General features: G+C 42.3%; 1 protein-coding gene across 2 annotated transcripts in view; it reads left to right on the forward strand.

The window, feature by feature from the left end:
• The window catches only part of CHST15 (carbohydrate sulfotransferase 15), a 45472-nt gene extending 26826 nt beyond the window's left edge, over positions 1 to 18646 (forward strand). For both annotated transcript variants that reach the window (XM_042818556.1, XM_042818557.1), the window contains exons 2-8: positions 1066 to 2119; positions 2838 to 3177; positions 6339 to 6485; positions 10534 to 10690; positions 14337 to 14493; positions 16686 to 16833; positions 18013 to 18646. In XM_042818556.1, the coding sequence (XP_042674490.1) occupies positions 1553 to 2119; positions 2838 to 3177; positions 6339 to 6485; positions 10534 to 10690; positions 14337 to 14493; positions 16686 to 16833; positions 18013 to 18203 (1707 nt within the window). In that variant the 5' untranslated portion in view covers positions 1066 to 1552 and the 3' untranslated portion in view covers positions 18204 to 18646. The remainder of the gene's footprint in view (positions 1 to 1065; positions 2120 to 2837; positions 3178 to 6338; positions 6486 to 10533; positions 10691 to 14336; positions 14494 to 16685; positions 16834 to 18012) is intronic.
• The last annotated feature ends 5690 nt before the right edge of the window (positions 18647 to 24336 follow it).

The following is a 24336-nucleotide window of genomic DNA, read 5'->3' on the forward strand; positions in this document are numbered from 1 at the left end:
TGCAATCACAGAATTGCTCAGGTTGGAAAAGACCTTAAAGATCATCAAGTCCAACCGCAACCTAACCATACTACCCTAACAATGCCAAATATAAGCACAAACAACTCTGAACGCCTCTGGCCACTCTTTGGTTGTAAGCAACCGTGGTGCTTATTAGAGGCACATGCCTTTTGCAGCATGGTCCTTCAGCCTGAATGTGGCACCCACAAGTGCTCGGAATGACGAAACATCCACTTGAGGGGCTCCTGCACAACCTCACCTGCACTGAAGTGCTGGCATTTGAGAGGGTTTGCTGGGTCAAGGCTTTGTCTTGGATTTGCTGTGCTGATGGTACATTTCATTTGACTAACACATCTTGACGTTTTTTATTGAGCGGTATGTTTTCAAGATATATTTGACAAGAAATGCTGAAAGCATCTTGCTGACTTTTCTCTGTGTTACTGGTAGTTGCTCTTGTCCCAGAGCCATTAGGTACAGAAGCCAGAGATCCTGATGTGAGTTTTTCATTACATCTGTATTTCTGCCCTTCAATTTACTGAATGCTTTCCTTGTGGCTTCTTTGGTTAGCTGTTGTTTGACCTTCTTCCCTATGGTCTTGAAAGCAGGCTGTTGCCTTTTCCCTGCCTCATCTTCTGACCTGAGTTCCTGCCTCATTTCAAGGAAGTTAATGTAAGGCTGTCGTGCACAGAAGGTGGGAATTTAACTTGTGTTACTGGCTGCTACCCAAAAAGAACAGATTAAAAGCTGTTACAGAGGTCAGTGACCAGATGAAGGAGAGACAGTGGTGTTAACTGTGGCTGCCACAACTATTTGATGTGGGCAGGAGCGTGGGTGGAAAAAAAAAAAAACAGCAACCCATTGTAGACCTGAAGCCAAGCACTTCCCAGGTTTAATATCGTGAGTACTGTAATTAACATCCTTAGCATGCAGGAGACATCTTTCAAATGCTAGCGTGAAATTGCTGGTGATGAATTGTAGTTCTGCCATAACCTCAAATGAAGGTGAACATGAGTATTTCTCAGTTTGCTCTTCTGGTTGATGGTATATATGGCTTTGTTTCTTTAGGTTACACGGCGCGGATCCTTGAGAGCATCTCTGGGATGATGAAGCTTCCAGGAACAGCAGCCTGGTTTGGAATCTGAGTGCTTTAAGACTATCTGGGAATTTCTACCCACATTTGCCTATTCCAGTGTAAATCAGAGGACAATGAATTCATTTCATTTTTTGCATATTGTCACACTACATAACAATTTTTCTTCTTTCCCATTTTGTTCAATGGGAAAAACTTGAGCCAATGGTGCAACTTTGCCGCGTTCGTCCTTCTGAGCCAAATTCCTGGAAACCACGTCTGCAGTGCATCTATTTTTGAAGCTGATGTTCTTTTTTCTGCATATGCCACACGTGGCTTTTGGAGTGTTAACTATTCTGGGTTGAACCTGCCCTTTTATGTTGAAGAGAATTCATAGAATCACTCGAGGAATTCAATAATTTCAGTCTTTCAGAAAATGACTCATGCTTCAGAAATGTTTTTGTGGCTGTCCTTGGCTTGTTAATGCAGGAGTTTAACAGTATTAATATGAGGCATTGCATTAATTGTTGCATACACTTATTACCAAATGACTTGAACAGACAGTGTTTCAGATGTCGTGGCCATAGCCACAATAACCAGAAGTGTCCTGTTTGCAAAGGAGAGAACGGAATCCCTTTGTACGCTGATAGCAAGCAGATGAAGTTGCTTGCAGTTTTGGAAGTAAGGACTGATCACAGTGAAAGCTGGAATGGATTTTTCTGCTTGAAGAAGGGGAAGCTATGCAGCTTAATATTTGGGTTGGTTATAATGACTCTAGTGATGGCATCCTATGTACTGACTGGAGCCAAGCACAGCCTGTTGTTAATACCATCTCCCTTCCATTACGGAGCTTTTACTAGCAATCCAAGTTTAATGGACAATGAAAGCCTTACTGACATGAAAGATCATTACCAGCCTTCTAAAATTAATATTTCATATGTAAAGGATTATCCAAGCATTAAATTAATTATTGACACTATTACTTCAAAGATAGAGTTTATAACGAGACAGCGCCCTGGTTTAGAGGAGCTGAGGAAACAAGAGCCACATGTAAGTATGAATTAAAGCATCTGAAACTGCTGCGTGTTGGTTTGTTTCGAGGATTTGGGGTTGATCTTCTGAGATCAAAACTGTGCAGCTACTCTGATGTATGCATTGTGATTCACACCACCCAGAGCCTCCTGATTTATGCCTGTTGAAAAGCTGATATTACAGACCACATCCTTCTGAGTCACAGGCAAAATGGATGGGCTGTCTAAACGTTCTTGACACCTGAAACAGAAAATCAGGCAGTCTTCCGACGGCTGTACAATCTAATTGAATTGAGAACCTTGCCTCACTCAAAGTCATTCTGAGTTAGTCACATTTGCCAGCAACCTGAAATGATAAATAAGAAAGCAGCCTTTCTGTCAGCAGTATGCATTCCTGAAAAAAATGGACATTGCAGACTTTGTGTAGTTCAGATTGGAAGTTAATCTGAGCATTACAACTCTGACTTGATAAGTTAATTCCTGGGGTGGCAGTGAGGTGGGGAAGTATGGATTCTGGCCTTAAAATCAAAGCCTTTCCCATTGTATTCCTCTCCCACTCCAACTGTTTGTACTGGATTTGGTTCCAATGCCACTAGAAGAAAAAAAGTTGTTTTTTTAAAAAGCTAAAGAGTTATGTCCAAATATGTTTCTATTGTTTGCTTACTGTGCTATGTTAGAAAAATAGAGTTGCCATTTTCTTGCTGCCTGTACTGAAATTGTTGTTCTTTATGTTGCAGATGTTTTCAGTAATTCCTAATAAATTCCTTCCAAATAGCAAGAATCCTTGTTGGTATGAAGAGTACAGAGGAAACACAACCACAGACCCTTATACAACAAACTCCTATGCACTCTATTCAAAGCGTTTTCGAACCATATTCGATTACCTCAGGAAGGTGTTTTGGAACCACTTGTACCATTACAAGGACAAACACTACCGGCTGCGCTGTCTCCCCCATTTCTACATCATTGGGCAGCCCAAGTGTGGGACGACGGATCTGTACGACAGGCTTCGGCTGCACCCCGACGTTCGGTTCTCTGCCATCAAAGAGCCTCACTGGTGGACGAGGAAGCGCTTTGGTGAGTCAACGTGCTTTGTGGTATTCAGGAGAGCTGCCTCTATGAAGCTTTGATGCTTCTTGTGTGTATGCGGGATTAATTTGCTGGATTTGTTGCATACTGATTTACCTTGTTTAAAAAAATGTATATCCAGGTGACAGATGCTTTTGTTTGGTGATATTTTGGGTTAAACCTTTGGAGATGATGCACATGAGGGAATGAAGGGTCTGGAGCACAAGTCTTAGGAAGAGCAGAGATTGTTCAGTCTGGAGAAGAGGAGGCTCAGGGAAGACCTCATTGCACTCTACAACTTCCTGAAAGGAGGTTGTGCTGAGGAGGGTTTGGCCTCCTCTCCCAGCCATCAAACAGGACCCAAGGAAATGGCTGCAAGTTGCGCCATGGAAGATTTAGATTAGATATAAGGAAAAGCTTTTTCTCTCAAAGAGTGGTCAGGCACAGGAAGGGGCTGCCAAGGGAGGTGGTGGAGTCACTGTCCCTGGTGGTGTTTGAGAGGAGTCTGGATGAGGTGCTTCAAGATATGGTTTAGTAGCTTAGTGGGTAGCATTGGTGATATTGGGATGGTTGGACTGGATGATCTTGTAGGTTGTTTCCAGCCTTGTGATTCTATGACTTTACTTTTCATCTGGTTTGTTAGCAGTGGTTTGGAAAATCTAAGGAAAAAAAAAAAAAATTAAAATCCTGGATAAAACTGATGCTGTTTTGTAAAAGCAGGAAGAATAATAGATGGGTTGTGATAGGAGATTTTAAAGAATAGCAATAACTGTTTTACTTTGCAACGTTTTTCTATAAAGCCTTTTTTAAACGAATAGTGCTGGGTTGGTATTTGATACATGGATTTCTTCAGTCCTTCTGATTCAGTAAAGTACAGCTGGTTTTGGTAGCTGCTTTGCTAGACAGCTCTCTCCCACCGAGGAACCTGGACGTATTTCTAATGCTTTTCCTCCTGAGTGGTATCAATATTTCATGACGTGACTCTTCATCTCTAGAGGCAGGCAGCAGCTGAGGTTATGGTGTGCTGGAGCAAGGCACATCCATCTCTTGTGGTCGCTTTTTCAAAGGGTGGCTGAGAGCCATGGGCCTGACTGCATCATTTTATCCAACTGAAGTGTTTATGTCCTTTGTGTTCTCTTTCCCCTGGGTGCCAGCACAGGTCAGTCTTGTGGTTAAAGACGAGATGAGACTCAGCAGCTCCAGTTTTAGATCCTGGCTTTGTTTTGTGCTTAGTGCTTTCCTTAGTACTCAGTTTATTCCATCCAGGAACACTCTGTGTCTTCCCACTGTAATGGAGGTGGGGTCCAGCTGCTCGGAGCTGGGACACTGATATCAGAGTTCACAGGCTTTTCAGTGATATAACCATTTCCAGAAGGAAGATGCTGGTTATCTATGCTTCTATTATAGGAGTTTTGATCTTCACTGCTTGCTGGGGTGGGCTCAGCCATGGATCTGGGATTTCTAACCTATACACAAATGGCTTTGTTTTCTTCTCTGGATATGTATTTTCTTTCTTGGCAAGTGCTGTGAGAAAGTGGTTCATTTCAAACTCTGAGTGGTAGCTCGTATGTAGCATAGCACAGAAATAGCTCAGAAGCAGTGAGCTTGGCTTTCTTTGTTTTGAATACAACTAACCCTCTTCAAAGTATTTTAGACATTGTTATAAATTAAGAGCTAAATGATGAAAACAGTTTTGCTTTTGACGTAACTAGCTCCAGTTCTGGAGATGCTGGAGGTACCAGTGTGCAGTACCAGGGCTACTTGAGAACTCAAACAAGAGCCATCATGGTTACCAGGGAGCCTCATGGGAAGGAGGTCATTTTGCACAGGCAGAGGCTGGCTGAAGAGGAATTGATAAGAACTGCCTTCTGGACTGAGGGAGGAAAGTCAGATCAGTGAGGAAAGTGGATTTGAGAGTTGGATGCTGTGAGTGCCACACTGCTTCTCTGTGGGTCTGAAGGTGCAGGGTCCATCAGCAAAGCCATCTGTAGAAGTTTGTTCCTTCCATGAGAGTATCTTGTCCACGACAACTTTCTTTTCTTTTTTTTTTTTTTTTTTTTTTTAAAGTTTTTAATTTTTTTAAAGCTGAAGAATGAGGAAAGCTTGCAGAACTCAGGATCTGGTGGGAGGGAGATCAGTAGAACTGACCTGTTCATCATTTCAGGCTGTCTGCCATTTGGGAAGACGAAATTTTTGTTTCCTCAGCAGTACTTTATCTGGTGGCTGCTATTTGGATGGGGAGGTGCATAAAACAAATAGTCCAAGCTGTGAAACTGAGTCAGCACCATTTAAAAGCCAGCTTGTGGGTATGACTCCTATGCTGCTGGCTATTAAGTCGTTTAGTTTCTAACACTTATCTGGAGAAGAAAGTCTCTTTGTTCCATGGCATTCTCTAATTCAGTGATTTTTACAAGACTGACTAATTTCAGCTAAAGCCAAATAACCCTCCTGGGAAGGTCTCATTTCACAAATCATAGCTTTCCTGTTCTGCTGGGATGGCTGATGCTTGGCAGGACTTTGTCCCAGCTTGACTGTCTCTCTTTCCTGGCCCTTAGCCACAGCTTCTACTCACAGGTGACAATAAATGACACTGTGCATGCAGGGAGAAGGCTGGTGTCATTGAACGTGCCCTGGAGAGTGAGGTGAGAGAGGAGAAGTGAGGTGCCAATGTGTAGCCTTGCTTTCCTTCTTCTGAAAGAGGAGCACATAAATGATTTCCCAGTTCTGATTTTGCTGAGTGCGGGTTGGTTTGCATATTTGTCGTTAGAGTCTGGTTTTAGTCTCAATACAGTAACTCTAGTGGGAGTCCATATTACTCCGGTTTATACTGTTGTAAATGTAAGCAGAATCTGGTCTTTCATATTCATTCTTAAAGCTAAATTCAGAAGAAAATAAATACAAGCTATTCATGCAGGAGCTGTAAAACATATTACTTAAGATATCTGCTATCATTGTGAATGTATGGCTTAATCGTATAGTGTCTTGCATCTCTGCTACTTCATTATTGGCACTTCTGAGTGTTACACTTCATGGCTCTAATTTTGTGCTGCCGTTAGCTGGATCAGATCCAGAAATGTTAACGAGGCTGTCTTCATCTACCCAGCAGTTAATCTTGCGCTGCTATATATGTATATGTATATATTTAACTTCTTTCTTTTCACTGTTTCTAGGAATCATTCGTCTCAGGGATGGATTTCACGATCGCTACCCAGTGGAAGATTACCTTGATCTGTTTGACTTAGCAGCTCATCAAATTCAGGGTGTGCTGCAGAGCGAGGCAGCAAAAGAGCACAGCGAGATGAATAACATCATAATTGGTAGGGCAGATACAGCTTCTAAAATATTTGTATCTGTGGGCTTGTAGCATCTGGAATTGACTGGAGAGGGGCACTTTTAAGTGTGACTGATGCACTGCATGGGGCTGCTGATATTGGTTTCCTCTGCTGTGTGTGCATAGTGTGGAAGTTGTTATAAGATGCCCTAGAAAGCAGAGCATGCCTGATGAACATCAGCGTTTAATTATATAATACAATAAAAAGAGAACAAGGGAATTTCGTTACTCCTTCCAACATAGTTTGTGTTTTGTTATTGTTACAAAGGGTTTGCCTGTAGCTTCAGGTTCAAACACTGCAGTGGTATATGTTTCCCCCAGGCATAGCAAACAAATTATGCCATTTGTTTTTACAGTCCCGTAGAAATCCTGAGCAACGCTTTCCATGATAGCAACACAACTCCAGTTGGTTCTTCTCAGGCTCCATCATAAGAGATGTGTAGGAAGGGGCCGCCCTTTTGTGTGCCATCGTCCCTATGTAGCCTATGGTGGACTGAAAGAAACTTAGTGAAACCCTTGAGCTGTCTTGTTACCAGCAGAGATAACACAAGTTCCTAGCAGGAAAACATAGGGTCAAGCTGAGGCTATCTAAGAACTAAGAAGCACGATACAGGATCCAATCACAAGATAATTTTATGGCTCCAGTTGATATTAACTTAGCATTAGAAATGTAAAGGTCCAGTTCAGAAGTGCAATTGTGTTGCCCTGTGTGGAAGCTTGCGATCAGATCCAGGCTCCATGAAGTGTGCCTGGATTTGCTCTCCACAACACGTGGTAGCCAATGCACTATTGTGCAACTGGATTATGGTGCCTGTGACGAAAGTCAGCAGGTATTCTTAAGTTCTGGTTTTGCTTTCTGCTAGAAGCAGAAAACCAAAGGGAAGACACTTTGGCCTCAAAATCAACCAGGGAAACTGGATGTTTCCACGAAAAGGCTGGTTTGTTGAAAAGAGACTTTTGAAGTAAGCTGAAGTCCTACAGAAATTGGGGTTTTTGCTTCCCTCCCTTCAAGGGAACACCCTCAGAATCTTCATCACGTTCTGACGCAAGAATAATGAACCTGTTGTTGACTTGATGAAATGGTGACATTGTCTTCCATTGCCCAGCCTTGGCTGCAGTCATGTCTGTGTGACACCACCTCAGCTTCTGTTGAAGTCTGCCATCTGAACTGTCAAATATTTGGTGCTGAGCAAAACTCGTAGGACTAAGAAATATTGCCATCAAGGACATCTGCAGATTTTCCTCCTACTTACTCCTCCTGCCCTTTTATGGGTGAAGTGTTTATACTAATTATATTCCCTAATCTAATCAGCACTGTACATCTTTGATTACTTACCTCCTGTTGTAGCTTTTTCTGGAGCTCAATTGTGTTTCTTTTTCCTGTAGTCTCATTTCTTGTTTCGTTAAGGTTTCTGTTCACCTTTCTTATTAAGTTTACAGCAAAAGTCTTGAATGATTATTCTCATTAAGTCATTTTTTTATTACCTTGGTTCAAAAAAAAAAAACCAACAAAACCAAAACACACAACCCACAATACTGAAACAAGGCTAGCTTGTCTAACTTGAATTTGTGTGAATATCAGGTTTGCTTAGAATCCTCCTCTTTCTTATTTTGAATGATTGGTAACAAAAATCTAATTAAAGCTGTGAGCATTTCAGTTGTTCATCATGCTACATGATTTTGAGAACTTCAGCTTTGTTGGATATTATTGGGTAATAATTGCATTTTTGCAAATAGAATGATGTCTGCTGAGAGATGAACCAGAGCGGATGGTGCTGCTCTAGCTTGAGGCATTCTGAGCAGGGCTTGTTTATCTGTGATCATTAATAGGATGAGTTCACAAGATTGTCTTTAGAAAACATAATATGATTATAATCCATTAGTGACCAAATACAGAAGTTATACATTTATTCTTTAGGCAGCTTATTAATTCATATTTTCTTTAAGTCCATAAGAAAAGATAATTTTTTTGGTTGCTGTGCAATAATGAGATGTAATTGCCAGCAGTGTTTAATTTATCTCATGTCTAGTATGGCTCACTCTTTGCAGATATTAAATCTGTATTATTACACAGCAGAGAATACTGTCAAATTACTAGGAGGTGGGTTTTTTTTTTGTTTTTTTTTTGGATGTATCAGAAAACTAAAATTATAAGAGTCAGGAGAGACCAGAATTATTTTATTTATTCATTTTTCCCCCTTTTTTAATTCCTGATGGCCATCTTGTTTTGAGAAGAGTTGCCTTGTGGAACCCAAGCTCTCCAGGGCTGCATGCATTAGGGCAGCACCTTTAAGCTTCTGTTAATGCTTCAGCATTGTTTGGTGTCTCTAATTGTCCTTTGCTTCTGCCCCACTTGTGGATGCTGGTAGTGGCAGCTGATCCAGCTGAGATTATTTCTGTGGAGTGTTTTGGTCTGTGGCAAGAATAACATCCCATTTATGACTAAGTGCAATGACTTTATTTGGTTCTGCTAGCATCTGTGTATGCAGATGTGTTCAGCTTTGTTCACTCTACGTGAGCTAATTAGGGAAAATCCTATAGAGAGCATCAAATATGATCAGAAGTCTTTGGAGCAGTGGAGTATGAAGGAAGATCAGAAAAAAACAGAGAGGAAGAGACTGCGTTATAAGAGGATGTGGAGATGGTGGGGGTCTACAGTGCAGCCAGACACTTATTGTGCAGAATGCTTCCCATTGTAAGGACCACCAAGCACAGGCTCTTAATGAGGTTCTAGACTTCAATTATCAGCATGATTGAGACAAGTATTGCTTAGGAAGTGTTTTCAGCTCAGCCCTTGCTATTGGGGAGATGTCGTGGTGACTGTCCAAGGCCCTTCCATCCCTGCAGCACCTTATTCTGTTGCTCTGGGCATGCCTCGTGTCCTTCTCTGCTGGCACAGGTACAGCTGTGCAATGCTTCTTGGCCTGGCCATCTCCTCTTGCCTTCTCTTGGGTCTTTTATGCTTCTGCTTCGCTCAGCGTGAGATCTGGGCTGAGTGCATTTTAATTGACAAGTCAAAGCATGCTGGTGATCAGGCAGTGCCTTGGTTAATTAATTTAGAGCGGAAAAGCAGAGCTGTTGTGGACACCCAGCTTTAGCCAACAGACCTGATCTCCCTTTGAAATGAGGCAAAGTGAACATGACAGAAGATTAATGTGTTTTCTAACGACTCCGAGACTTTACTAATGAATCACATTATGCTAAGCTGGTTTGGAACAAATACCTAATTCACTTTGTATTTTGGCAATCTTTTAAAGTCTTTATTGGACTTTCCCAAGAGATGAAAACAAGGAAAATCATGTGAAAGTCTACAGGTCTGCAACACTGTTATTTTTTTTCATCTCATTACCTTTGATTGAAGGGAAAAAAAAAAAAAAAAATAATGAAAAATCTCTTTAACAAGAATTAGCTTTCATTAAGCTTTCAAAGTCTGGAAGTTGCCAAAAGGTTTTTATATATGTTTTGTTAACATATCCATGCCACGTGAATGCCAGTATGACTTCAAAAGAATGGGAAGGTTGAACCATTCAAAGCATCATACCAGATCATTTATTCTAGTTGGAGCATCACACACCTTGCTCTGGCAGGGATGCTGCTGTTTGTGCTTCTCCCTGTAGCACTGCTTTGAGAGTAAGTAGCTTAAGAATCTAAGAATGTAAGAATCTGGCACTTAACCGTGTGCTAATCTTTAATACTTGACTTCTTTCATAAAGGGATGCTTCAAATTGCAGCGACTGAATTCAGTGCCAGTGCTTTTTTTCGTTCTGTATTTCCCACGTGCTCTCCAGCTTTCCTGTTTCTGTTCTAAGCAATACTGATCCACTGAAGTGCTGGTTTCCACTTCTTGCACTGGTTTGTTGCAAGCTGTAGCTTGCAGTGTTCTGTCACTGGGGAGCAGCAGCCAGAGCAGCCTGCAAGAACCAGTAAAGTGTGCTGGAGTTTGCAGCTTTTAAATGGTTTATAACAGCAATCAAAATTCCACTCTGATACAAGAAATGAAATGACTTACCAGGAGAGATGCTTTCTATTTCCAGGGGAAGCCAGTGCTTCCACCATGTGGGACAACAATGCGTGGATTTTCTTCTACGACAACAGTAGCGAAGGAGAACCTCCCTTCTTAATCCAGGATTTTATCCATGCCTTCCAGCCAAATGCCAAACTTATCATCATGCTGAGAGATCCTGTTGAAAGGTGAGCAAGGGTTGTGTTGTAAAAGTATGCGAGAACATTTACATGCCTCGGTGTAAGTAATCCTGTGAAGTGTTTCACTTCATATTAAATAATAAGCTTGATGCCTTTGAGGACATACCACTGCAAATAAATAAGATTGCAGAGAGCTCCAGGATCAGCAAGTGATAAACTTCTTCAGTAATAAAATGCTTAATGCACCACTCAAAGCTCACTTAAGACGATGTTATCCTGCTGAACTAACAACTACCCAGGAGCTCACCCTCTGCCTTTCCTGTCTTTGTGAAGGAAGGGCTCTATCTTTGCAAAAGTGTAAGCTGCTTTTAAATGGCTTTCCATAGTTTTGGCCACAAATGTCCTTTCCATCTGCATTTTACTTCTCTCTCCCGTCTTCCTCCAGTCTTTTAGGGGACTTCTTTCTGCTGTGTCCTCTGCAGGAGGAGGAGGATAGATATTGGGGAGGGTGGAGGAGGCCTTTTCAGGTGCCTATTCAGGTAACTTGGGCCAGGTCACGGGGGTCCTTGTCCCTGGAGGTGTTCAAGAACTGTAGAGATGTGGTACTGAGGGACGTGGTCAGTGGGCATGGTGGGGGTGGGCTGGGCTTGGTGATCTTAGTGGTCTTTTCCAACCTATGACAGAGGCAAGCAGCATGCAGATGTCAGCAGGCACCTACACATGAGTTGCAGAGCTGTGCAAGTGCTTCCCATCTCCCATGGCAGCAAATACAGATCTCAGCTTTCAACTGCTTCTCCTGACGTCAGGATTGAGCAGATGATAATGCTATGCAGGAGAAGTAGTTGAAGTGGCTCCCTCATGTAAATTAGCAACAAATTCCCTGATTGCTTCATCCTCCATAATGTGTTTGCCATCTATAATAAGGATGAGATGGAAAGTGAGCTTCACCTCCCTTATTGTCTTCACAATCAATGGCTTCTGTTTGTTTACAATTCCCAGTGCCCTTGTTGGTGACTGCTCACCTGAATGGCAGAAGGGGCACCTGGGGACAGTCATCTTGCAATATTTGGGAGGGTGAAGGAGCTGCACAGAGCCTGGTGCATGAGAGGCCCCCCCAGAACGGGGGATGTTTGAACAACCTCAAGGTTTGGGGCGGTGAGCATCTATATCCCATTGTAATGGATGGGTATAGAGGGTAATGACTTTAAGGAGCTGGAACAGCTGAAATCCCAATCAGTGAAGGTTTTATTTCCAAGCAGATGTCCCCAGAATCAAAAACAGATGGGAAGAAATATAGAAAAACTCTTGCTCTGCAGAGAGAGAGAGAGAGAGAGCTTGTCTTCAATATTGTAGCTTTCCGTAAGATGTCAGCAAGTCTTTAACAATCTGGGCTTATTTTAATGGATGACTAGAAATACTGAGTACTCCTATTAAGCCTTTCAAACAAGTGACGTCCTGCCCATGCTGTATGTGATGCCTGCTCTGCCCCATATCTCTGTCCCAGCTCATAGTTGGAATCCTCAGGCACTGCTGGGCCTCAGTGTCTTCAGCACTGCATAGTCTGCATACTGTGCTTAGTACTGTCCCTCTGCTCTGAAACAGAGCCCTTCCATTTAAATACATTTTTTTCCCCCTCCTTTTATTGCTCATGAAACAGGACCAATCCTTAACTTTTGTGGTAATTTTTCCAAAATATGAAGCAAACTGCCAGTAAGATATTTCAATTTTTTTTTTTTTTTCAGGCAATCAGCATTAAATTAGTATCTGTAGGATATCACTGATGCAAACAGTCTGCTGAGGTGTTTCTCCAAGCAGTTCTCAAAGCACCATGATCAAACACAACATGCAGTGCATGGTATGGCAGAATAGTGTTAATTCTGTAAATGGAGAAACCTTTGGGAATTTTCTGCTTATAGCACAGAGAACAAAGGTGGGATGCAGTGGCTGGAGCTGTGCACTGCCTGTGCAGCTGGGTGTTCTGCAGGCTGATGCCAGGCAGTATCACCTAAGCACTGAGTTGGTATCTGCTGGTTGGAAAGGACTGGGCAAAGATCAGGATTGTCATCCTTAATAGTTGTGGCATTGGGTGCTACTGCTTCTTTTTTATAGTTTGCCATGACTTGTATTTTAAAGGGTGCAAAAAATTAAATGAAAGCCAGTCTGCAACATATGCATCTCTTTTCTTCCTTTTTAAGTGAACAGATAGTTTTCATTTATGTCATGTGGGAATTAAGATCCTGTTGTTGCAAAACACCAAAACAAATAAGTGCAAAGGGGGGCTATTCCTGTGCTTAAGTGCTTTGCTGGATTAGAGCTGAATCTTTCCAAATAAAGTGATGGATTTTAAAGCACCTGTGGCAATCTAGGGAAGTTTAAAAATAAATAAAGCTAGTGCAGTACAAAAGGCTGCCACAGCAATAAAGGGAGCCTGTGTCTTTTGAATGAGGCTGATAGGATCAATGGACTTGTGTTGAGGGGTGGTGCTGTGGAGCTGTGATATGCTGCAAACACAATGGGAAAGCAACTCCTTCTCAGGTGTTTCAAGGTTGACTAAATAAGAAAGAAAATGAAAACACCGTGTTCCACAGATGGCTCACTGTCTTAACATTGATGCCACGCTACAGCGTCTGCCTTGTCTCTTTCAACCAAGTGTTGTTGGAAGAGTTTAATCAAGTTCTTAAGGATTAACACACAAGTCGATCCGTTGTTTGGATCTAGGTTCTAGACTGTTTTCCATTCCACTTTCCCCCCAGGGACAAGATTTTTGGTGATCTTTTCTGAGCAATGTTAAACAACCATAAAGCATGTGCTAAGAGTTATGCCATGAGGGGATACCTCCTGAGTTTAGAGGAATTCTGCTGCTGGTGGCTGACACAAGGCTCTGCTCCTGCCAAGAGATAGGGCCATGTCCTGCTGTCCTCAGAAATGGAGTGGGACTGGTAATTTGGGGGGAATTTTGAGAAGTTGATGTGGAAACTATTTGGGATTTAAGGTGGAGTAACTGCAATAACTGGAATTTTTCCTATTTTTGATTTTTGTTAGTACCAGTTTGGTCATTACAGAAAAATCACTGTTTCTAACTCATCCCATTCCTCTTTTGGTCTCAGCTGTAAGCTGTTTCTATCCATAGCAGTGTAGAGCATGTGGTACAGAGGGGTACTAATATCACCTGAGATCAGTTCTAACATACACGTAAACTATGTATGTTCACTGGAACAGGCTGGCACTTGAGCATCCCCTGAGATGGGACGCCCGCAGCACATTTGGATAACTTGCTCAAGGCCAGACTGGATGGGGCTCTGGACAGCCTCAGCTGTTGGATGGCAACCCTGTACAAAGCAGGCACTTGGAACTGAATGTTCTGTAACGTTCCCTCCGACCTAAGCCATTCTACATGACCAAAATGATGCATTTAGAAGGAAATACTTGCTCATGCAATTTACTAGGGTGTGGATTTCATATGGTGCTGACCTTGCAATCAGGGATGAGGGTGAGCAGCTCCCTGGAGTAACTGCCATTCTGAGCCAAAACCCATCAAAATGAGTACAAAACGTGCTGTTGCTGCGCAGTGCAGGTGGGGCAGTGCTACTCACACGTGGCTCTTCTCTCAATTCATGCCACTGATTGCAATTGTTCTGTAAATAGATGGTCTTTCATTTCCTTTCTCATTTACTCGCGCATATTTCATTCGCAGATTGTACTCCGATTATCTGTACTTTGCAAGTGCTAATAAATCTGTGGAAGATTTTCATGAAAAAGTGGCGGAATCGCTGCAGCTGTTTGAGAATTGCATGCTGGATTACTCCCTGAGAGCCTGTGTCTACAACAACACCCTTAACAATGCCATGCCTGTACGTATTCCCAAAGCCATTGGATTCCTTGCTTGTGTAACAACATGCTGTGTCGAGGTTATTAAAATGCCCAAACTGTGCCTATAAGCATCAAGAAGTAAAACTCTCTTTTCATTTGTAAAGTGGATGACATAAATATACATGCAGGCATGTAAAAGCTGATGTATCGGCTCAGCTGTCTCACCAGTCTGTTCCCTGATGAATGCCAACAGCAATAATATGGTTGTTCTATTGTGCAGGCATATGGAGAGCACATCTAGTGAAGATTGCAGTTTAATGTGTATGCTTTTTGCAGAACTCTCAAAAAGTAGCTCTGGCAAGGATATTCGTGATATGAAATTGCCTCAAAATCAGAAAAAAAACTGTGTATTCTTTTTCAAGGAAAGGCTAGCAGTAACTAGATAAAACTTTCTTTTTAGAATTGTGGACATCCAAAAATGATGAGAAGTACAGAAACTGCTGCCAGGAGATCAGAATGCTGAGCCTGTTGTACCAGAATTCACATGTTTAGTGTAGAACTGGTTTCAAATTTTGCTTGAGGATGAGGAGAAAGGCTTTGTAGAATAATATGGAAGAGATTGGCTTGAAGTATCAAGTCTTACTAGTTTGCCATTCAATCCTGTTTTATTTGCTGAGACTTCAAAGGGCTTGGACGGAATACTGCTTTCTTTTGTCACCAGGGTGAAGCTATTGCCTCCTCCAGTCAATAAAATAACCATAAATAGCATACCACAGAGTTGTTTGCCAAACTGCTGTAGGAGCTGCAGGATATTCCTCTTCCTTACTTCAGCAGGTAGATGGGAGCTGCCAGGCTTGGATGGAAGCCTCCAGGACCTCACAGATATGAGCTGCTGCCAGGCAGCATTATGATACTTCCTAGCCATCTGATTGCACAGATGTCTTCTAGTGCAGGGAAAGAACCATTTTTTCTCTCTTCTTCTGAAGCACGCTTCATTTGTTGTCTTAGGCAGCCCACAGAAAATGATATGAACACAGGCAGGTGTTTGTAATAAAACACAGATGCTAACGGTTCCTTGATGGACCTCAGCCTCTTCTTCAGCCAAGTTAATGGGCTCTTTTATGTGCATCGTTTGCTGCAGGCGTAGGGATTATTTTCCCCTAAGAGCTCATTCGATTGCCAATTTTGACTTCTTGCTAATTGTTGTAACAGAAAAGTTTTGTTCTGCTACTGGTTAATATGTTCCTGAAAGAAGAGAGGCGAATGTCATAGATGTTGTCACTGTGAGTGATGGGTGCCAACGTGTACAGAAAGGGATGCTTGTTGGCTTGTCCTTGTGGAGAATCAGTGAAAAATACGTGAATTGGAAAAAGGCATGCAGGGCCACAGTGATCAAATAAAATGTGCAGATGCAGATGTTATGGGAGGGAGAATGGCTTGGGAAACTAATGCCTTTTGATGTGCAGGACTGGGACTGGAACACTGGGACTTAGGAAAGGATGTAACGTTCTGAAAGGGTAATGGTGAAAAAGAAGTCAGTACAACATACTACAGGATAGAAAATTAAGATTCTATAGCCAGGAAAGCACATTATGATAATAATGACTTTGCAGTAATTCAAAATATGGATTATTTTGCTGGAATTCAGATGTCAGTGTAGGTTTCATGAGTCAATGTAAGAAACAGAAGAGACTTGTTACCTGCTTTCATCAGTTCCGTGGAAATGTGACTTGAAGTTAAGTATCTTTTACAAAAAGCACTTATGATTTGGGAATTGTGTTCCTCTCTCTTAAGCCTGAAGAGATTTGGAAAAATATTCATAAGCATAGCCAGAGGCTGGACTTCTAAGAATGTCAGACAACCCTTTTAATACTGCAACTTGTTATGTAAAACCAAGGTGGGGAGACAAAGACCAATTAGGTCAGGACAAGCTTTCCCATCCATTCTTGTCCTCTCTGGTGTGCACAAATTGGTGTGTCTGCCATTTGGAGTGCATGGTCAGGTCGTTTGTAAAATGATTTCTTCACCCTGAGACCATCTGCAAAGATTTCTGTAAGCTGCACTGAAAACAAGAGGAAGATTAAAACATTTTCAGGTGCTGTCTTCTCATGCGAAGACCTTCTAGAGATCAAGTCTGGGAGTTTTGCCCACAAGACACGGGCAAGTGCTGGTTTGTTACTGCTCAAAGTACTGCAAATGAATTCTTTTCCTGTTTTTCTTTCTGTGCTTACAGGTGAGGTTGCAGGTTGGGCTTTATGTTGTGTATCTTTTGGACTGGCTGACCGTTTTTGATAAAGATCAGATACTCGTTCTTCGCTTAGAGGACCACGCATCAAATGTGAAATACACCATGCACAAGGTGTTCCAGTTTCTGGATCTGGGTAGGTGTTCTCTGGCTGCTTGGAGATAAGTACACGCAAAATTGTTGTTGTCCTTCCTCTAGGTCACTTTTGCTTTATCCGCAGACAAAACAAATGTGTGAATCTATCTTGAAGGATACATTAATGTTGTTGTCTTGAGTGAAATAAAATTCCCAAATTCCCATCAAACAATTGGTATTAGGAGAACTTAAGGCTGCATTAAGAAAAAAACCCAAAACTTTGCACAGCATGGAGTGAGTTTACCAGAAAGAAGCCAGCCCTGCTTCTGAAGGCAGGCAGGGCTTGTTTGCCGTGGGCTTACATAGGTGCAAGATCTATCTCATGCAGCTTAAGTAACTTGAAGTGCTACCGGGTTGTGAATGCTGTTGCCAGCTAAAAATGATCCAGCATCTAAATCTGCATATGATGAAAGGTTGTGTTTTTAGCTGGGAAGAATGGGGAAATCATGTTCTTGCTATGTTGACTGAGATACCTGTTGCTAGTCCCTAGGCCAACTGTTGCCCAGTGTTGATTTGATAGTAGCAAGAGGACAAAAATATGGCTGCAAAATAGTCTGGCTGGTCTAGATAATGAGAAAGTTCGAATGTAGCAGATTGAACAGATGAAGAGCTTGGCATCTTCTTGAGAATGGTTTATGTTGGAAAAGCCTATGGGTTCTTATCCTTCTGTCATACATATTCCAGGATTACATCTCAGCCCTTGACTATGTGTATATACAACCATAGCTGTGTGTCAGTTTGATCCCAGTGACAGCCTCAAAAACAACAACAAAGGGCCTTTCATGACACAAGTGAGTCTAATGGAGTTTGTACCAGATATTAGACAACTCACCTCATAAAAAGAAATAACAGCGTGTAAGAAGTTTGTGCAATGGATGGGGATTTATGCTCAATGTCTTCGTTGTTTTCTGAAAACAGATCTTTTCCTTCAGAAGTGATTTATATTGCTGGTTTTAGAGATGATTAATTAATGTGAAAGAAAAAACGTATTATTTCCATATTTACTAAAAGTGATTTATTTTACTAATCTAAGCCTGCACTCAGTATTCTGAAACGTAGGCTCTGCTAACACAAATTCCATTTATCTTCCCTTGGCAAGCCTTCCAAGTTAGTCATTTGTCTTTTTTAGCAAGGGCATTGCTGGTGAAAGATATTAAGATAGTATTCTGTTTTACCACAGGACCTCTGAGTGAGAAACAAGAAGCTCTGATTACAAAAAGTCCTGCGTCAAACACCAGACGACCTGAAGACAGAAGCCTGGGACCTATGCTACCAACAACAAAGGGAATTTTAAGAGATTTCTACAGGCCTTTTAATACAAAACTGGCACAAGTTCTTTTTGATGATGCTTTTTTATGGAAGAGGACATAATCTGTAAATTTAGTGCCACAAATACAGTGCTTAAAGGAGTTTTTATTTTTTTAAATTCTATTTTTGTGCGTGGATATTTACATGTTGTTCCCATTCCAAAGAGATGCTGATTGAGGAGATGAGACTCCTTCAGTCAGCACACTTCACGATGGCTATATCACATTTTTCTCGTGAGAATGTAAAGCATCTTGCTTATCAGTTTCTTGCAACTTCTTTTACCCCAGCAGAAGTATGGAGTGGAAATGCATTAGTACAAAGGTGATGTCTTACACTCTTGGCTGGGATGCTGAAGTGTAACCTTATCTAAGATGCTGCAACACGGAGTTAGCATCATTTTCTTACAATTACACTTATAATCTCATTTTCAATATATGTAATTCATTCTTTTTTTTTTTTCAAACTATCAATGTCATATAGTCATTAAATTTTTTTAATTGAATTCAGCCAAGATTTTGTTGTTTCTTGTTCACCAATGGTCTTCGCTCACACTAGGATTTCTGTATCTCCTTCATTCTGAAAGTAACCTTAATAGATAATCACATTTGCATACACTTCCAATGCTAATTTATATCTTTAGTAAATGGGCTTTCCTAACCACAGTTCTTGTGGCTATCTTAAAAGAAATTTTCTATTCATGTAAGAGTGAATGATTGAAATTTAAGTAACTGGCCATCTTCAAAGTTTAGAGTAACAAATCCATTTGACTTTGTACTTTGTTTATATTAATACAAATATATATAATCTATTCATATCACACATTTTCCCAAGGAACAGCTGTTGGGCTTGATTTTACGTCCAGTGCTGGCCATGGTGAGCTTCTGTGTAGGAACCAGAAGAAAACTTCATAAGTGATCTGAGCAGAACGCTCAGCACCATGTGTCCTCATGGGGAAGTTATGTTAGCTGCTGAATCAGTTGCATGTTGTATCTTTCCCTCTCCTGAAAAGGTGTGTATTAACAGTTAAAAAGGGGCTGGAATTAAGACTTGATGAAAAGCTATTTTAAAAACGAGAAACTTTGGATTCATTCTGATGTTTGGAATGGCTAAAATAAGTAGTTTGGGTAAGTAGTTATGGATGACCAGAATTGTTTCAGGAGTGCTTACAGATGGAGTTCTTAGAGAACTGAGGGTGGATTACTTTGTGTTCTCTGGGTTAGAATCAACACGGTATGCTCAGGGAAGCTGAACTCTTATGGCCATGTATTTCTGTTGTCAGCTGGACCCATGATCTGATGGACTTGATGATCTTCAAGGTCTTTTCCAACCGACTGATTCTGTGGTGCTCTGATATTACCTCACCAGTCCTAAAAGCTACTGAGTTTTATTATTGTTTATAGTGTGTATGATTTGTTCACGAAATTAGTTTGTGCCATGCTGAGGCATGATGGTGAATTTCACTACTTGCCAGGGAGGTTCTGTCCCATTGTCTGTGTGTGCAATCCAAATTAAAACATGCTGCACGGCCAAAATTTCTGCTCCAGGTTGGATCAGCCCCAGCACCCTTCACAGGTTCCCTGTATGAAGGTGGATGGTGATGGCCACGTGTTCCCAAGTGTGGGTAAGTTCAGCAGAGAGCTGTGCTCTGCATGTCGCTGTGTTGTGTGTAGCCCCATAACTTGAGGAGAAGGAGCCATAACTATCAACAATATGGCAGGAGTCTGTAGTCCTTCCAAAAGTGAAGTTTCCAATGGGTTTGCTTTTGCATCACCTCTTCCCTTTCATGAGCTCCAGAAAATCACGTAACATTTGATTTTTTCGAGTAATGGTGGGTATTGGGCCACTCCCCTGCACCAAGAGCATCGCTGACCTTCAGCAGCTTCACTCTGGACTCACAGCAGGCCCATCCCAAGGTCTTCCACTTCCCTTTACCCTTTCTCTTGACAGCTAGAGATGCAAAAGAATACAGTATCATCTTATTATTCAGTGCAGCACTGAGATGGCCTACCTCCCCAAAGCAGTAATTTGCCAAGGAACTGGACGTGCTATCAAGACGGTGCGTTCTCATGTATGCCAAATTGCAGCAGTGGCTCTTCGCAAAGAGCTCAGAAAATACATTCTTCACTCTGTTTGCTCTTATCTCTGCTGAACGAAAGTAATCAGGTGAAGATGCAGCTTTCCTGAATCAAAAGGCACCAGGGAAAGGGTCAGTCTCAGATGTTTTTTGCTGCTACTGCAGAAGAATGTGAAATGTGTTCTCTGTAAGACCTTGCTGGCTCGGGCCAAGCACACCGGCTGGAAGATGCAGTGAGAACAAAGGCTCTCCTGCTGAGAAAAACAGGCTGTGATTTACACAGAAACGTTGTTATCTGTTGAGTCCAGCGCACAGGTTTGTAGGCTTCAGCTAAATAAGATAAACAGCGAACTTATCATAGTACTGAATATACTGTTCTACCAAGAAATTAATCCATCTTGTAGCCGGTGCTGTTTTATGAGAGTTACGAGGTTATTCCTACTGGATACCTCTCCTCAGTGGTGTCTGTTCTGAGCTGCTGCGTTCTTTGGACAGAAACCCTTGTGTTGCAGTGCCATCCTGTGGTAAACGTGCACAGTACTTCGTCCTTTGGACGTGTAGTTCCCCTCTTCCCGCCCTCCCCCCCCCCTTTCTTAACAGTGAAAACGCATACCCTTTTAGGATCCCCAGATTTGCTGGATCACTTGATTTTCGTAGTATTTCTGGGATAAAGGTGTTCATAAAAGTCCTGGTTTGCAGAGATGCTGCTGCAGGGTTTGGACCGTGCTTCTATCTGTGCTAACTCTCTGACATGGTTTCAATCAGAGATGCAATATCATCAGCAGAGGAGGTTTGAGAGGTTTTGGCAGTGTCCTGCTGGGTACTTTTGCCTTTAAGTCACAGCTCTTATGGAAACTGACAGCTTTCTGTGCTGCCTCCTTCGGTAGAAGAGTGCTTAACGTGATTGCCAGCGTGGCAGGGGTTTAATGGATTGGCAGGCTGAAATGTACCTTTGGAAATTAGAAGCCTGCTGTGTGCACACTAAGCCACAATTAACAGAAAATAAGGCTTTGAGGAGACAAAAATAGTCATCAGTATTTTGCATTTCACAGGAAGGAAATGCTTCCTGTCCCCTTTTCTCTCGGCTGCTGAGCATTCATTTGCTCGGTGGAAAAGCTTAGGGTGGTATGCTGTGTTAGTGTCTCTGGGTCTGGGTGGGGACAGAGAGACTGTGGGGACAGAAGGAGTCCAAGACCACCTCCCCCCACCTTCCCAATGTGCCAGTTACATCCATCTGATATGGATAATCTGGAATGAAGATGCTGGAAATATAACAGCAGGGGCTTTAGAAGAGCTATTTAGCCACCATAGTAGCAGTTGCTGGGCTAACAACTCATGGCATGGTGCTGGTGGCATTGTATGTGCATCTTAAGCAAGGAATGCACAGGAAAGCTATCCTTAAAGGAGGCCATTCTCAGACTAATTCACAGTTATTTTCTTGGTCTGGCTATGTCTCATGCAGAAAGTGATCTCTTCTTCTACTTTAATAATGAATGGGAACGAGCAAAGAGAAGGGTTGTACTTGCACACACAGCATTACAGTGGAAGGCCAAACCCAGCCTGAGAGCAAGCTCCTAGAATTGTACCTGTCCTTGTCAGCAAGCTGAAAGTTGTCCCCCTGTCCTCCCATTTGTGGATGGTGGGGCCTACACACCCCTACTCCTCACCTGGTGTGCTGAAATCAAAGGTAAAGTGATGAAAGCTCCTGTCTGGTGGCACCTGGGGAGAGGACCAGAGGGCACAGTAGCTGCAGGAAGGTGTAAGGAGGGGTGAGAAGGGAATCCTGCAGTTGAGCCAAATGAAATCCTGGAGAAGTGAGAGAAATCGATCAGGTAAAATTGCACTGAAGAAAATAAAACCAAGCAAGGTATAAAAAAAAAAAAAAAAAAAAAAAAAATGGACAGAGAAATAAGCAGAAAGAGGAGAGGCATTTGGTTGTCAGACAGAAGGAGAAATAGATTTTTTTTTTATTATTTATTTTTTTTTCTGAAAAGACTTAGGAAATGAAAATAATGATATAAGTGGGTTTAACTTGTTGGTTTGGCTGGGAAGGTGTCAGCTGAGCTCACCATGAACTTTGGTTTTTGGGCACCTCTCCCCTAGGCTGGGTGGGATGGGTCTGCAGAAGGGCTGCAAGCTGCCTCTGTCTGACCCGTACAGCAGAGTCCAGCTCTGCAGTTGTGAATGGGGAAGGGAAAAACCTTTTTAAAGGGAGTAAAACAACTAGATTATTGTGGGAAAGGACGTAAAACAAGTGTTGTTTGACTAGGTCTGAGAGAGGCTGTATGCTACCTGTATAGCTAAGAACAGGGAATGTCAGCATTGAGAGAGTTTTCTTTAGTTTCCCCCTGATTGATTATCTGTAATGCACAGCAGCAGAGGGCTGCAGCTGCTCCTCGGGGCTCCCCAGGTGGTGATTCTCCACCAGAGGGCAGCGCACGTCTGAAATTCAGCTGCGGCTCGCAGGGACGGAGTGCTGTGGGACGAGGAGAGGGATGAAGGCAGTGCTCTGTGCACAGCTTGTGATTTGTAAGAATCTCTCCCAGAATTGCGCTGAGCGATAGAGGGAAAGTGATTCTCAGTGCTGCATAGAGCGAAGGTGTATATGTTCACTCGTATGCAATGTAACTCAGGATAGCCCAGGGCAACTGGAGAACGGAGTGAAGAAACAGAACATGCACAGAAGACCATCTGTGTGTCAGAGGGTATTAGCAGTATGTGCTAAAATGCTGTTTGTATTGTGGCATTAGCAGTGAGATCCCCTTTTGCTCTCCTGGTGGAGATAAGCAGCACTCTTCCTGCTTGCTCTGACCCAGGCTGCCAAGCACAAATCCCTTCTCAAACCTCAGCACAACACTAAGGATTCTGAAGGGAGCAAAAAAAAACTCCCTATCTTATCGTGATGGGCATCCTACAGCATCATACATTGGGAAAAGGATGGTTGAACAGTTTTTCACCACTGAAAAATGCTTTTCTGGCAGTTGTGCACTAAGTGGTTTGTTCAGTATTTATTGGACCACTTAAAGATATTTGTTAAGTACAGTGTTGCCTTATGGTAGTATCACCAAACCAAGGGGAGCTGCAGTGCTTTCTGCATTGATAGTACTACCAAAGCATGAAAAAAAAAAAAAAAGTTATTAGACTGGAAAATCCACACATTTAAGTAACACCTCTTGAACAATCATGTATGAGTCAGTCTCTGAATCACTGCGTAGCAGTAGCTGCATCATCCATCCCAAAGTGAATCCTACAACATCTGTTCCCAACCCAAAGCCCGCAGGGGCATGATGCGTGGCTAATTTAACAGCTAATGCTTGTGCTTCCCCATCAGATGGCAGTCTGAGTGCATTTGCAGCAGGTGGTGCTGTGGAGCAGTCCTGTCCTTGTAACTGTGGCTGAGCTATTCTCATACTGCATTTGAAAGTACTGAATATATACATTTACTTTAAGCTGATTTTCCAATAGTTTCCCATTCTCTTTGTGTTACAGATGTCTGTGTTGTTCAGCGAACACCCCCGTGTTGTGTAATTAGAGGCTGGGGGGCTGCAGGCAGCACAGCGGGGACTAACGCAGGTATTTGAGGCAGAGCAACCCAGCAAGCAATCAAAACTCGAAGTTTCTGAAGCCAGAAGGTTCAAAGCACTTGGACCAACCTCAGTGTACTAGCAGGAGCATGATAAAACCTCAGGAGGCAGAAGCTGTTGGTGTCTGGCGCTGCAGGAGGCAGGCTTTGCTGCAGTTAAACTGCTGGCAGAGCCAGGGAACTGGAAATGTTAGCACTTCTGAAGTGCTGGAGAACTCTGGACAGTGAGAGATGAAACGTTCCAAGGGCAGTCCAGTAGGGTAGGAGTGATTTGCTTTCTTTTATAGAAACTGGAGTGGATGCCAGGATGTTGAGGTCCTCTAGCTGCAATAGGAGCCAAACAACAAGATGTGCTCACTGGTTACTGCTATTGTGGCAAGAAGCTAAATTTTACACATTACATCTTCAAAACCTGATGAATCCTCACTATGGGTGCTGAAAATCTGTTCCTGCTCTTAGGACCTCATTTTTGAAGAGTTACCTATCCTTGATTGTCAACGTTTTCTATATTTTCAGGAATGTTGTGCTACACCAAAGAT

The sequence above is a fragment of the Centrocercus urophasianus genome, unplaced genomic scaffold, assembly GCF_019232065.1.
Source record: "Centrocercus urophasianus isolate 14NV4802_14NV808 unplaced genomic scaffold, USGS_Curo_1.0 seq_17, whole genome shotgun sequence".
NCBI classification, from domain to species: Eukaryota; Metazoa; Chordata; class Aves; order Galliformes; family Phasianidae; genus Centrocercus; species Centrocercus urophasianus.